This window comes from Stenella coeruleoalba (assembly GCF_951394435.1).
Source record: "Stenella coeruleoalba genome assembly, chromosome: 1".
Classification (NCBI taxonomy): Eukaryota; Metazoa; Chordata; class Mammalia; order Artiodactyla; family Delphinidae; genus Stenella; species Stenella coeruleoalba.
Window position 1 is genome coordinate 167094298 of NC_137169.1, and position 15547 is coordinate 167109844.

The 15547-nt window shown below is 42.4% G+C and overlaps 1 protein-coding gene across 1 annotated transcript; it reads right to left on the reverse strand.

Annotated features, from left to right (window-relative positions):
• Window positions 1–954: 954 nt before the first annotated feature.
• Window positions 955–12698, reverse strand: NEK2 (NIMA related kinase 2). Its single transcript, XM_079937085.1, has 8 exons — window positions 12507–12698; window positions 11113–11330; window positions 10603–10843; window positions 8447–8529; window positions 7575–7701; window positions 6308–6527; window positions 4757–4882; window positions 955–1978 (listed from the first exon to the last, which is right to left on the reverse strand). The coding sequence occupies exons 1-8, from the start codon at window positions 12600–12602 to the stop codon at window positions 1752–1754; spliced, it is 1338 nt and encodes a 445-aa protein (XP_079793211.1). The 5' UTR covers window positions 12603–12698; the 3' UTR covers window positions 955–1751.
• Between the last annotated feature and the right edge of the window lie 2849 nt (window positions 12699–15547).

Genomic DNA, 15547 nt, shown 5'->3' on the forward strand with positions numbered 1-15547 from the left:
GTGGCGCACAGGCGGAGCTGCTCCGCGGCATGTGGGATCTTCCCGGACCAGGGCTCAAATCCGTGTCCCCTGCATTGGCAGGTGGATTCTTAACCACTGCACCCCAGGGAAGTCCCATATGTACTTTTAATGGTACTTGTTTCCTGCTTTTTGAAGCACATTTTTATTTTGCACTGGGCCCTGCAAATTATACTCAACATTTACATCAAAGTGGTTCTGTTAGGATTAATCTGTGGGTATACCATAAAGGCCTGGTAATCAGTTTCTGATTGTATTTCGATATTATATCTTTGATAGAACTACGTTATCAACGGTGTAATAAACCTATAATAAGATAACTAATAAAGGAGCTATTTCTTCCCATTTATGACATTATAACCCTTCATAACTTGGTCTTATTTCATTAAGCTAAAAGGATTAGCATTGCCAGGAAAACATCACATGAAAAATGTGATGGGCACAGCAAGGACTGCTAATTCATATTAAAAGTCAGACATGTAAAAAAAATCCATCAAAACCAAAATAAGTTTCCTTCAAGGGTCGGGTATATTCCAACAAGTCTCAGCTGAGATCAGGATTCTCAAGAGTGGTACTCTGACATTTAGTTGTGAGGGCCGTCCTGTGCACTATAGGATGTTTAGCAGCATCTCTGGCCTCTACCCAAGAGATGCCAGTAGCACCCTCCCTCCAATCATAACAGTTAAAAATATCTCCAGACATTGCAAATATACCCTGGGGGGCAAAACTGCCCCCGTAAGAACCACTGGCTTAGATGGACAAATGAGATGGGTAGTAAAGTGCCGTATAGCTCTTGCGAGCATCACATTCTCTTCCCTACCCTCCAATGCCTAAATATCACAAACACAGACTCCCTCCAACTAAGATCAACAAATACAGGCGACATGAATACAGGAAAACTAAAGAATTCTTTTATTTAGTGAAAAAAGAGTGGGTAAATGACAGACAGCTCACATACTGTTAAACAGGATAAAAAGGGAAAGAAAAAGAGTGGAGACATCATAGTGATGGATTTTCACAAAAGGCGACAGATTTAAACTACAGAGCAAGGGGATATTTATAAGCGAGATGTCAAGGTATTAGTGACCAATCTATATCCAATTAGGTTTTCTCTAAGCTCAAGAACATTTAAAGCCTCAGACTTAAATTTTAACTCTAGACGTGACAATTGTAAGCACACCACTTCAGTCCCTTAAAACTTCTAAGTGCTGCTCCTGGGTAAATATCTTTTTCTAATATTATTTCCCCACCCCAACATATAGAATATAACATTTCATGTTCCAGTAGTAATCACACACAGGATTAAAAACCCAACTGGCCAAGAAAGCGTTCTTCTTTCTATGAAGCGTTCTTTACAATACCTTTTTTTTTTTTTTTTTTTGCAGTACGCGGGCCTCTCAGTGTTGTGGCCTCTCCTGCTGTGGAGCACAGGCTCCGGATGCGCAGGCTCAGCGGCCACGGCTCACGGGCCCAGCCGTGGGATCTTCCCGGACCGGGGCATGAACCCGCGTCCCCTGCATCAGCAGGTGGACTCTCAACCACTGCACCACCAGGGAAGCCCCATTGGTACAATTCTTGCTGAAAAACAGCAAGAGTAATACCAAACCACCCTGCTTACTACAGAAAAGGCACGGCTCGCAGAACCAAGTATACAGGCTACAGCAGTAGAATACCCATCGCGAAAGGGCTGGCAACATTAAACACTGTACACAGGTCTGTGTCCCTGGGTCAGGCTAGCGCATGCCCAGGATCTGCCTGCTTTTCAGTTGGTAAGTTTTCTCAATGTCTGACAGGGCTTGAGCGCGAAGCTGAGCAGCATGAAGCCTTTTTTTCAGGTCCTTGCACTTGGATTTGAAGGTGAGCTGATTCTCAGAATTCTCACTCCTCATGACATTCTCCTTACTCTCCCCACTGAAATGAACTTTCTTCTTCGTTATCGAGGATGTAAGATCAAAAAGTTCTTTAGAAAAAAAAAGAAAAAGGTTTTTGAGTTTCATGAACAGGAGATGAACTCCTCCATACTTATCAAACTTACCAAAATATTTATTGTCAGTTTGCATGTGAAATCTGGGTACCTGTTTATTCTCTCTGGGATAGGAGTGTTAAACAAAATTCAACTGAGCAAACATTAAAGGTCTTACTGGCTTTATTCAACGATTCATAAATCGGGCAGCATCCCATCCAGAAGACAGAAAGGAGTTCTAAGGAGCTGTACAAAAGGAAAGGCTTTTATAGGTAGAAGGGGGCAGGACCAGGAAGTTACACCAGCAAAGGGGGGATTGTCTGTGGCAAGGTCACCGTCCTTTAGGGGACAGCAGGGGTCTATCAGGCAGATGACCTCACTAGTGCTGACCAGGTAATTCCAGATTAACTGGTTTAAGATTCCATTCCTGAGAGAGGCTGAAACTGCCAGTAAGTTAGGTATTAAGTCCTGATTTGGTGACATTTGGTGACCAGTGACTCCATTTTGGATCTGTTGTCTCTTTTTTAACAGGTTAGGGGCATGAGGTTGGCAGAAATCAATCAGCCTTTTAATCTGTAGCCAAAAATCAAGGAACCTATGTTTTATTCTCTCACAATCAACATTCCTCTTAAGGTTAAATGCACTGAGGATTATGGGCCACAATATAAAACTTCTGGAAACCAATGTTATTTATCTCTATGCTTGAAAGCAAGTGTCATTCTACCTAGAACACATTACTTCCAGAAAAGTACGGAAGCAGAAGCTCGTCTTCACAGCGAGCACCTACAGTTTTGGCTAAATACTTAAGAACACATTTTAAAGCGGCTTAACTGACCAGAAACTTCTTCCAAAAAGAACCTAAGCAAGATTCAGCATGGTAAAAGTAAATCGAGTTAACAGTGAGGGAACTGTTCTTTTAACATGAAAAAAATAATAATCTACTTACAGTGGCTACACTATTAGGAACTGACAACTATCTGGGGGTCGGGGACTTGAAGGTTTGAATTCTAAAACCTTTTTGTTTTTCCTTTGAGTTCATTTAAAGGAAATACGTTCAAATATTTACTGAGCTCACTGTATGGGTCGTTGTGGACCAAAGGCCCTATTGTGGTAGGAGGAGATAGACCATAAACAAATAAACAAGCCCATATGAGGAATATTTGAGGATGGTATGTGCTGTGAAGGAAATGAACACGGAGAGAGGGAGACAGAGGTGCTGGGGGTGTTGGCAGTGATGAAGCTGCATAATAAGGTGACTTCTGAGCAGAGACCTGATGAGAGTGAGGAAGTAAGAAGTCACGTGACTAGCTAGAGATGAACGTTCCAGTCCAAAGAAATGGAGACGCCCTGAGGGAGGAGCAGGCTGCCCTCTGACTGTCCCAACTTCCTATTTCATACACGGCTTCTCTGCAAAGCATTTTAGGAGATTGCTTTTAGGCCTCAACTCCATTGTTTCAAATAGATCCACCTTTATTACCACAAACACCTATACATTTGTAAACAGACAGTGTAAACTGTAAATCCTACTAATAAGACAGTTTTATAAGAAAGTGTTTAAAAAAAGAATTAGTATTTCATTAAATAGACTAAGTAGAGCTTTTAAAAAGATGCTGTTGCTTACTGTGATGATCTCAATTTATTTGTTTTCCTCATGTCTGAATTTTATAGCCCAAGGATGGGGAGAGGATATTTCCAACTGTCTTGAGTTCACAAGGGCACCCCCTCCCCACCGCTTTGTTGCTTTTCTTAGGGCTCTGACATGCTCAGTACTTTAAAACACCTCCTACCCACATTGGACACCATTCCCACAGCTCATTTTAAGTCTTTGCCATGATTCGCATACCGGTAGATTCTTCTACCTACGTGTCCTACGAAGTGAAACACATCATCCTTTGCCAGCTCTTCTCACCCTTTGCTCAAAGACTCTCAGGGCAAGATGTAAATAAACTCTTTAACTGGGAGAGCCATCCCCAACAGGACCTTCCATATAGTTCTCGGCAACGGGCTTGATGCATGACGCTTACCCAGATAAAAATTCCTCCTCACTCTATCACAGTAATCATGATCTAAGTCTAGTTTATCTTTATGGATGGCAGTGTGGAATCTAAGAGAAGTTGAAATAAATATTATAAAAACACTGAAATGGTAGATAGCAATATTGAGAAAAAAGAGATTTACTTCTATCACTGGTTTCATTTGTTTCCCTCACTTATTACAGAGCATACGCAGGTATTAAGCAGTCACACTTTGACATACACGTTTCAATTGGAACGGGTCTTAGCAAAGATCCAAAAGTAATGGCCTATTCTACAGCTGGCTTATCACGCCTTTTAAGCCATACTTTCTATGAAGGATGTGGCAAATATGAGTTGGTCGTGTGGTAATAGTAAAATGCTAGGATTTTCACTTGAAAATGGAGAGAAATGTAGAGTTTTGAAAATATACCCAGAGAAAAATCTGAAAGGCACAGCATTTCTATAAAATGACCTAGTTTTTAAAAATAAATATCAAATACTGAACACAGTTTGATAAAGCAAATAAAACCGAAGATGAAATCACCCTGACTCATTGCCTCATGTCTCTGATCACAGTTAAGTCAGTCATTGCTAAAACACAATTTTTATCTCCACTGAAATGCATATATTCAATTCACTCCATCATAAAATTCAAGACTCTGGAAATTTAAAGGGCTGCCAAAGCCACCTTCAGGGCAACGCTGGTGCCCGTTTCCTCATTTGTGGCACCAACTTCTGTTCTCTGAGCTGGTTCTCATACCTGGACCACCCGCCAGAGACAGGAACTTCTGGTCCTTCAGCAGGCTGTAATTCCTCAACAGACTTTCTGCTCTGGCCAGCTTGTTCTCTGCCAGTCTCTCACGAACACAAAGCTCACGTTCCTTCTCTTTAAGAAGGGAATGGAACGAGAAAGAAAGAAATTAACAAGTGGCATAAACAGTTCACATTTGGTAATCTTACCGCTTTTCCTTATCGCTAAGGCTAACAGCCTGACCTCTGATGAGTCATGTTTTGTGAAGGGTTTCCTACTGTATACTCCAGCCAACCGGACTGTTCCCGTTTCATAATGCTGTGTGGTTAGTATGTTGTTTGTTGTCTTAGGTTTTCTCCTAAGGACTGGCTTAAGCACAAGGACAAAGTCAGCTTCACAACCAAAGGGTTGTGATTTGTGGGAATAACTCATGGGGGAAAACAAAGAGCTACTGCCATCCCTGCTCTCCACGGAGAAGGGGCAACAGTTCATTTTCCGGGCGTTACCCGGCTGCGGTACAAACCCTTCTCCCTCTGGGTGAATGACAGCACCCAAATAGAAGGGAAAAAACCACAGCTCAGTTAGGTGGTACTAACAAAGGCTATTATTTATTCATGGCCCAGCATTCAGAGAGTTCAGATTTCAGCTGCTTTGTGAAATTACAAAACACTGGGGAAAGTTTTAATGAAAAGTTTTTGGTTGTTTCTTTTTTGTGGGTTTTTTTTTTTTTTTAAAGAATTCTTTTGACAGAAGAGACAAAGATTTTCAGGTAAGCACAGGCTGTACCTCCCACAGACAGCGTATCTCACAGTACTAGACAATTATCATTAGGAAGTAAAACATTAACAAACGCATTTAGATGCTTTGTAAGTACGTTTAAATAGAAAAACACTTATGAAGTCTGCATCGGCATTGAGCTGCAGAAGCGAGATTGGGTGAGCCATGAGGGGGGAAGGAGACAGTCGCAGCCCGTCTCATCCCTCGATGTCAAAATGCAGAGCTGCACTGCTGCTGCTGCCTTGCAGAATCCTAAAACCTGGGTAGCAGCTCTCACTTTAGTGGAGTAGACAGAGTTTCAACATCAAAAACTCATTAGCACCCAGTCCGTCAATACCCATCAGAGTATTTAAGTATCTTGTACCCACATGCTCTGTGGAACTGCCCAAATACATCTAGTCTTACACACTGTAGGATTTCAGACCCGGGCTGTGTTGGAGCAGCGTATCAGAAGGGAGAAGCGCTGGCAAATTCTAAGACCTTCTTTACAATGGGAAACCTCAGGGTCCATATATTAAGAAAGATAAAGAAAAGAGTGACTCTACAGCCCAGGGCTGGGCTGTCACAGTTACGGCCCAACAATGTGACGACAACAGCTGATCTCAGAGAAAGAGGCTCAACATGAAGGTGCAGCAAGCTTGATGTGCATATCTTGGTTTCGCAAGTATTTATAAAAACGTTCTAATAGAACACAGACATGAGATCCTCTGTTCAGATGGATTTTCACATACATTAGAATAAGCTTCCTGGAGCTCTCTGTGCTTCACCCCCACTCAGACTTACGCTCCAGGTTTTCCTCCCTTGCTCTGAGGGCTCGCTCCCGCTCCTGTAACTGTATTTCCTTCAGTTTCAGCTCACTCAATACAGGGCTGGAGTCCTGCAACTTTCCTGGTTCTCCTAATCGCCGCCCTCTTCTCTCAGGATTTCTCCTTTGCTCTTCTGCAACCAAGTCTGCTATCAAAGGATTCTCAAGAATTTCTTCAACAGAAGGTCGATGGTAATCCTGGGAAAAAAATATTCGGTGTTACAGGCACACTACATAATGGACTACTCATCCTGAAAGAGCAGTTACATTTAAAACAGCATACATTTCCAAGGCAAAAGAAAGGACTCCTTTACAGATGGTTTTTTTTTTTTTTTACTTGCGCAGCATTATAGTTCAACATCTGTATATACTACAGAGTGATCACCACCACAGGTTCAGTTACCATCCATCACCATGCAACTGACCCCCTTCGCCCATTTTGCCCATTCCCCCCGCCCCAACACACACACATGGGTCTTAAACACCTGAAAAATAAGTTCACTGGTGGCTTTAACTCATGAGGTTCTGGGTCCACAAAGTAATGCAGATTTTAACTTACCTTTGTTCCCCTTTTAACCTAAGAAGGCTCAATCCCTGTGCTGTGCTGGGTAGCGTTGCTAGGGTCGGTCTGTTTCAGGGCACGTACTGCCCTTGCATCTCCAAACTACATTAAGCAGGGTGCTCTCTCACCGACCTTCAATCCTGTTACTTCACCTGCATCCTTCCTTCTCTTTGAACTCCCACAGCATTTAACTCTATTCTTACACAGCCCGATCCCTAGGACATCTCCCTCCCCATCCCACTGCCAGATTTTTTTCCACATAATCTCTTTATTTCCCCTCTACTCTTTTTAGTCAGCCCTCCCCCACGATTCCCATCTCTAATGATCTCTAAATCTCTCAGAGCTAGAGGCAGAGTAATAAGGTATTATTCCTGGCCCCTTCCTGTACCACCTGCCGCTTTGAGGTAGGCAAGGACAAGGGGAACTGAGGATTTGGATCCTTATTGCAATCTCTCCTTGCTACCAACCATCTGTTAGCATGGCAGAGTGGGAGGAGACACAAAGAAAGCACAGAAGGCAGGCCTGCAATGTGCCAAGGATACATGTTTTCACTCGTGGTAACAGTAGATTTAGCTAAAGAAATATATTTAATGTTTCTTTAGACTCATTGCTCCACGAGAGCATACACTGCAAAACTTAGCTGAGAGATGGAAACATACAGTATAGCATCTTATAAACTTTACCTTTAAATTTAACATCCTTGTAATAATGTCATTTAATTCATCAGAGTAACGATATGGAATTCGCCTGAATTTGCCTTCTCTGATCTTCCCAGCTAGTTCTTTCTGGTTGAAAGCTGTAAATGGAGGCCTGGGGAAAAAAATTTTTTTTTAAATGTAAAAATGAAAATATATAAGAAGAAGCAAACCAAAAAGCAGAGTTTAAGGTCCAGTTTGTATTTATGCTTCTACTTCTAGGATCTTCTTCTGTAGCTAAGTTTCCCAACCTTGGCACTACTGACATTTGGAGCCATATGATTCTGTTATGGGGACTGTCCTGTGCATTGTTTAGTATGTTTTGCAGCATCACTGACCTCTGTCCATTAGATGCCAGTAGCTATCCCTAGTTGTGACAACTAAAATGTCTCCAGACATTGTCAAATGTCCCATGGGAGGCAAAACTGGGGGGCAAAATTCCCCTTCGCTGGTTGAGAACCACTGCTCTACAGAATACTTTAGAAGGGAAAAAACAGAAAGAAAAAAGGGAAAGAATCAGAACTCTTTCCTGTCCAAACCCTAGACTGCTTCTCTAGATCTTTATTTCATTTCTTCCACAGGTTTGACCTATATGCTCTCCCCTTGAGCTAAGCTCAGTCTAACAGAGAAACATCTAACCAGGTTAGAAGCTTGAACAAGTCTAGATCCAGCCTCAGGGATTATATTACTAATTTGTAAATAATTTTTTTTAACCTGTCCATCTACCTTAATTTTAACCCACCGTATGATTCTTTCAGACTTGAATGTGCATGGATGCTCAAAAAGCTGAACCTGGTGAAAGGTGACAAATCTCTCTAAGTGTAAACCTCAGACTAAAAATCTGTCGTCATTGTACTTACATTAATGCACACAGTTCATACAGCAAGCAACCTAGTGACCAGATATCTGACTTCTCATTGTAGGACATGTGATTCATTTGTTCCTTAAGGGGGGAAAAAAACAAAAGGTAAGAAAATAGGAGTTTAAAGTTCATTTTGTTTTAAAACTTATAAAATTAGTCCCGGGACAAAAATGGAACCTTAAAGTTTGGTAATATTCACTCAAGGAAAAGAAGGGAACAAATTTTATATTATAAATATTTTATATCTATAACAAAAATTTCAAATACAAAAGGCTGATTAGATCTTGTATCATAACAACAAAAAGATGGTACTTTATATTCAAATTTATAATGGAAAAAAGGCAATGATCTTATCCTAATATACTTTGTCATATATAATTCATTCACTTATTTTTCATTCGCAAATATTTATTATGTTACTACAGGCAAGGCACTGGCAAGTTAAAGGTGAACATGAGATAGCTCTACCCTCTACCCTCAAAGAATTCATAATCTAGAAACTGCATTTTAAAAGAACCACAGAAAATTCTAGAATAACATCTAGCCCACATTTAAATGAATATAGACATAAATGGCTAATTGAATTATTCATTTATATATTTTTCCCTTAGTCCACTTATATACCACAGTAGTAAGTAATATTCTCACTTCCTATTTTAATTGTTTGCCTTTCTTCCACACGTACAGTAACAACAGTCCACCACAGCTCTTATTCTCAACAGAGGGCACAGAGGCAAGTACTGTACTGAAATCTTCAGAAGTCTTTTTAGTAATTTAAAGTCCAACAGGGGAGTCTGGTGCCACTTCCTGACAATCCCATAGGGAAGGCTAAACTGATCTATTTACAAGGGCAGGGGGGAACAGGAACAAAAGAATTGTGCAGGTTTCAATTTTTCCAAGAACCACCTCTGGATAATTTTCCTTTATATCAAAGGCTTTCTATTTGGAATCTGATCCAGTGAGAAAACGACACTGCTCTGGCCATGTCTAATCTGGGTCAAAAACAAAATCACTGGGCTTCCCTGGTGGCGCAGTGGTTGAGAGTCCGCCTGCCAATGCAGGGGACGCGGGTTCGTGCCCCGGTCCGGGAGGATCCCACATGCTGCGGAGCGGCTGGGCCCGTAAGCCATGGCTGCTGAGCCTGCACGTCCGGAGCCTGTGCTCCGCAACGGGAGAGGCCATGGCAGTGAGAGGCCCATGTACCGCAAAAAAAAAAAAAATCACTAATTTACAACGTTTTATATTGTAGTCAGATTGGTTAACATAACTAAAAAAGACTGAGAAAATCCTGAAAATGTTTGTGAACAGCTAAAAAAATAAATCTCCATCTTTATCTGCTCATCTTTCATATACAACACTTTGGTGCTATCACTTATTGATTCAAGCTTTTCAAAAGTCACTAGAGAGCCATAAACAGTTCATACCCTTTGACCCAGAAATGTCATTTCGAGACCAAGGAAATAACCAAAAAGGAAGAAAGAATAATTCATACAAAGACATGCATAGCAGTGCTCTTTAGAATGGTGAGACATTTTGGAAACAAAATATTCATCAACTGAGGAAACAGGTAAATGGGTGGACTCTGCAGCTGCACTGTAGGAAAAGGCAATAAAAAAAGAATAAGTACAAAAAGTTAACACTGCAAAAATATGTTGTCAGAAGTGAGTGAGCCTTCTGGGTCCTGAATCTCCATGCACAAGAATCACCTAGAAGGTCTGTTAAAATACAAAGTCCAAAATAAAAAGTGGTGGAGGACAAACAAAGAAAAAAGAAGATGAGTGCAAAGACCTGTCCAGAGATCCAAATTCACTGGATTTGGGGCTCAGGACTCTGCATTTTAAACGATCACCCCAGATGAGTTCCAGCTGGTGTCCAGGACCTACGGCACTTTGGGAAGTGCTGCTCTTGAGGGCGGAGACAAAACCTATCTCATCTTTGTGATCCCAGAGCTTAGCACTTGGTAGTCATTCAGTGAAAGCTTGATTTATATTGCTAATACAGGAACTTAATGGTCTGGTGGTCCATTTGGAAAAATATAAATTTAAAATAAAACAGTATTGTTAATTCTTGGCTATTGGATATTACTAAACAAACAAAAAGTTGAGTGTTTAGCATTAAGATGTTTAAAAAGCATCTAAATTCTGAAATACTTACAGGAGACATATAATAAGGTGTGCCAACAAATGTTTTTGCAAAACTCGTATCGTGGTTTAATATCCTAGCTAACCCAAAGTCTCCAAGCTTAACGTTTTGCTTGCCATCCAGGAAAACATTGGCTGGTTTCAGATCCCGATGCAGCACAGTATGACCACCATCACTTCGTCTGTGACATTCCTTTAGGGCCAGAGTCAACTGAGTCATCACTCGAAGAACAAACTCTTCATCCAAGTATTGTCTGAAATCAAAGCAGTTATATAGCCTATAACTTCTGAATAAAACCATAACAAAGATGGGATGATGTGAATTATCTAGTTTTCAAAGTGTACACATAGGGAAATAAATTGATATGAAATATGGGTGCTGACGTACCAAGTATTTTCTAAAGTACCGTGGACCCACCAAACAAACACCAGAAGACTCTTCCGCATTACTAAGTACTCTGTCCCTGATCCTAATACAGGATGCTTAACAGAAGCAAAACTAGGCCCATTTAAGAGATTTTACCTTTCCTTGGTCCCCTTTGTAATTGCACTAGCCAGGTCCCCTCCTTCACAATATTCCATTACAATGTACAGTGTTGTGTTGGTTCGGTCAATAATTCTATCATAGTATCGGACGATATTTGGATGCTTCAGCTCACGAAGTAAATTCACTTCAGAAACAAGCATGTGTTTCTCAGCTTCTGTCATGGAGCCATAGTCCAGTTCCTTCCAAACTAAGATCTGAAATAAAAATTTCCAAGGTACAAATAAACTCATTATACTCAAAACCTTTTTAAAAACTTTTAAAAATTACTTCTCTAGTAAGTAGATCATACAGTGACATCATCTAATGTAGTTCAATGAACCTAAGGACCCCTGAGTTTACTTCCATAATCTTCCCCTAATTTTTCAGCAGTAAATGATGCAACAGAGAGTGACGAGGTACATTAGACCTCCCCCAACCCCCTAACCTCCGTTGCTTAGTCAAAGCTGGTCAAAGCTGGGGTAGAGGTAGTCAAAGTCCTCGAACATTCCAAGTCAAGATTTCCAAGGTAAGAGAACTTAGTAAAGGTCCTTCCGTCAGAGCCAATTTCCTCTCCATTGTTGCTTTGTGTAAAGTCTACCTACACACCTTGGGAAATCTGAATCCAACAATCCGAATAATGGGTATTTTAAATGAATTCTGACTACAAGACATAAAAGTTCGAGGTGCTGATGGTCATGACCGAGAGGGCTCTTCTCTAAAAACAGCTCAGGAGGGCTTCCCTGGTGGCGCAGTGGTTGGGAGTCCGCCTGCCGATGCAGGAGACACGGGTTCGTACCCCAGTCCGGGAGGATCCCACATGCCGCGGAGTGGCTGGGCCAGTGAGCCATGGCCGCTGAGCCTGAGCGTCCGGAGCCTGTGCTCCGCGACGGGAGAGGCCACAACAGTGAGAGGCCCGCGTACCGCAAAAAAAAAACAGCTCAGGAGTCAGCTAGCTGTCACCAACTGAAGGCCCTTAGCAGGTCAAATTGGGAAAAAGGAAGAAAATGGAAGAGAAAGGAAAAAAGATGGAAAAAATATATATACATATAACATAAATATATAAAAATGCGCAATCTCATGTAAATAGCAAAGCGGTGTTATGTATTTGACAATATTCTATTTGACACATTCTATTAATTTTATTTAAAGATTAAGAACAGATTCACAAATGAAAAATAAAAAAAAAAAAGGAAAAAGGGACACAGTTTCCCATCCCTTGAGAGACCCAGGACCGACACAGACCTGAGGGGAGATGGCTAACTCTTCTGAGCACCCTGCCTTCCAGACGCACAGCCCCAGGCCCCTCGCTTCCCTTCGGCGGCAGAGGGCGCGCCCCCCGCAGTTTGTACAACCGCGGCGGGGGCGGAGACAGGCACCAAGCCCGCGCTCACCTTGCCATCGCTCTTCCTCCGGATCTTCTGGCAGCGGCCGTAGGAGCCCGTGCCAATGGTGTACAGCACCTCGTAGTCCTCCGCACGAGTCGGCATGGCCAGACCCGCGCAGGACACCTGAACGTCGCACCACCGTCGCGGATATGCAGCCACTGAGTCGGAGACCTCAAGCCACAGCGCCAGGCCGCCCCAGTCTCCAGCCCAGTTTAACCGTCGCGGGCCCCCGCCTCGCAGTCTATTGGCCTGCGGTAAGGCCGCTTCGCCTCTCTGATTGGCTAAGGAGAACACAACACCCTGGGCATCTTGGGAAAAGTGTATCGCTAGGCAACCGCGTCAGCGTCGGTGTCGGCGTCTGCTTCCGACTTCTCGGGAGAAAGGGGCGGAGCTAAAACCAAAGAGAGGGCGGGGCACAGAAAGCCGCAGTGCTAGGCGGTTCCCCGCCACCCTGTTCCTCTGGCTGAGGTCGCCAAGGCAACCGAAGTCCAGAGACCTCTCTTCAGACTTTTCTGCTCACTGCCTCAACCAGCTGCCTTTGCACTCTGACCTCTCACGCAACCCATTCTCTGTACGCGCCCTCCTCTCTCAGGTTCCTGTACCCTGAGCCCGGGGCAGGGTCACGCTAAAGTCTGGGTGAGAACTGAGTACAGAAATGAAAAGGACTGTCTCTCCCTGAAGGGTGCGCAAATAAGTGCTGACAGTGCTGCGGGACTGTGTACAGTGCTTGCGGGACAAGCACTTTACATGTATTGTAAAGTAATAAAGCAGGAATTGGCGTTATTTCCGATGAGGAAATGGAAGCACAGGAAGGTTATAGTATTTGCTTAGTTCCAACATCCAGGAAGAGAAGAATAAATGCAAAAACAGTGGATACTCATAGTAATGATTTAAAGTTCACACATGACTTTAGGATGTAGTCCTCATAGAGAGACTATATCTTTGAACACCAAACTTAGAGGCCTGTTTAACATGCAGAGGATGTGTACAAAACCTCAGGGTGCAATATGGAAGTCCCTGATGTTTTGGAATACCCAGGAGAATATGGTGGCTCTAAGGCAGAGAGAGGTTTACCTTTAAGACTCCTACAAATTTTTTTTTTTTTTTAGCAAAGACTACCAAATAGGTTATAAGGGGTGCCAAGCACATAGTTGATTGACAATACTTCATTGAATGCAGCCTTTTCTGGGCATGCACAGAGACAAACACTTTCAGCTCGCCCAGCCAGATGGAACAGTCCCACTTTTACCTGGGAGAGGGGACCTGGAGACCTCCATCCAAAGGTGGAGGAGTACTTTACAAGAAGGCTAATAATTTGGCAATGCATAAATAGGTCAATTTTCTTTAAATATCTGATCAGCATGGGATTGAAAGTAACTTGATTTCCTATTAATAAGAATTACAAACCTCTTTATGTTAAAAATAAGGAATTTATTACCTGCACTGAATATAACATAATTGGAATTGCCAGCCAGGAGATTTTTAAAGTAACGTTCAAGGGCACTGTCTTACCTCAAGGGAATGGAACCAGTTTAGTTTTCAAAAGTTATGTAAGGAGCCACAAGTGGCTCAGTTAATTGGCTTTATATTTTTTTATTTTAGTACCTCTTAAAGATTGACATCCCTGGAGCTCTTTCGCTGGCCCACCTCAAATCCAACCCTGCACCTTCTCTCTGGCCATTCTTATGCTCTGATGCTTTGCCCCAATTCCCCAAACCCGGCACACTTTCTCAGTTCCCTCCTACCACCACCACCTTTGCACCTGTTACTCCATTTGTCTGGAATACTGTCCATCCCACTCCCTTATCCACTCCCCTACCCCTGATCATGTCTGTCTAGAGGACACAACTTGTCTTTCAAGACTCAGTGCCAACTTTCTCTCCTGTACTCTGGAAAGCCTTTCCTAGCATCCTAGAACAAGCAATTCCTCCATCTATAGCGTTCATGAACCACTTTGTACATAAGTCCACCTTAACTTGTTATTTATCATTATTTGTTTATATGGATCTCACAGTGGCTCAACTTCAAATTCCTTGTAGCTAGCATAAGCCCTGTAATAAAACAGGCATGCAAAAAATCTTTGTTAAATGAAAATATGAGAAAGCAGCTTATTAATAATCATGTAAGAATTGGGATGAGCCCTCAAGTACTCACGTTTCGATAGCCTCCAGCCCTGTGGCAGAGACTAAATACTGGGTAAAGAGCCATCCCAAGAGTATGGAGAGTGGCTCCTAGGCACATATGTTCATTCAGCAAATATTTATTGAGCACTTTTTATGTGCCAGATATAATGATAGGAATTCATATGCTGAGTGTTCATTAGAAAAGAGACAGAGATGGTAAAGAGTGACATGGGTATGGCATGACAAACCCTAAAAACATGCCAAAGTTAGCCCATATCATTGGGTGGGAGTGAGGGGCAGGACAGCCTAGACGCTGAGAAAAAAGGGACATTGGTGGCTGAGGAACATGTGGAGGTCGATCAGGAACACTTTAGAGGAAATACCCCTTCCCCCATCACTTCCTCCCTCCTTCCTTCATATTCCACCCATCCTTTAAGACTCAGCTCAAGCCCAGTTCCTTCCCTGAAAATTTCCCTGGCTGCCCTCAACCCACGGTGACCTCCTAAATGAGCAATTAACTGTGTTCTTTACTCATTTAGGATGTGCCATATAATAGTCTGAATTACTTGCTGCTCATGTATATCTATCTTACCTGACCTATTAAATCGAAAACTCATCCTTCAACAACTATAAATCGAGGCTCCGCCAGGTGCTGAAGATACCCCAGTGAGTGGGACTGACGTGCAGTCTTGGAGGTGGAGACAGTAGATGTACCAAGGAGACAGAGAGATGCAACCATTACAAATTCTACTAGAATTAAGAAAACAAAGAACTGAGACAGAAATGGAGAAGACTACAAAGACTACATTGAAAGAGAGAACTAAGAGATGACCAGCTCCATAAGGGTGGGACCAAGGCTTGAACTTGTCTATAACCAGGCTCCCATACCCAGGGTCTGATTCAGTGTCTTCACAATTTTCTTGC

Coding starts and splice junctions, on each gene's coding strand:
- NEK2 (XM_079937085.1), bottom strand. CDS start 12,602: ATGCCGACTCGTGCGGAGGACTACGAGGTGCTGTACACCATTGGCACG. Junction 7,702..8,446: donor TATGAACTGTGTGCATTAAT/GTAAGTACAATG, acceptor TTTTTTCCCCAG/GCCTCCATTTACAGCTTTCA. Junction 1,979..4,756: donor GTCTCTGGCGGGTGGTCCAG/GTATGAGAACCA, acceptor TTTTTTCTAAAG/AACTTTTTGATCTTACATCC.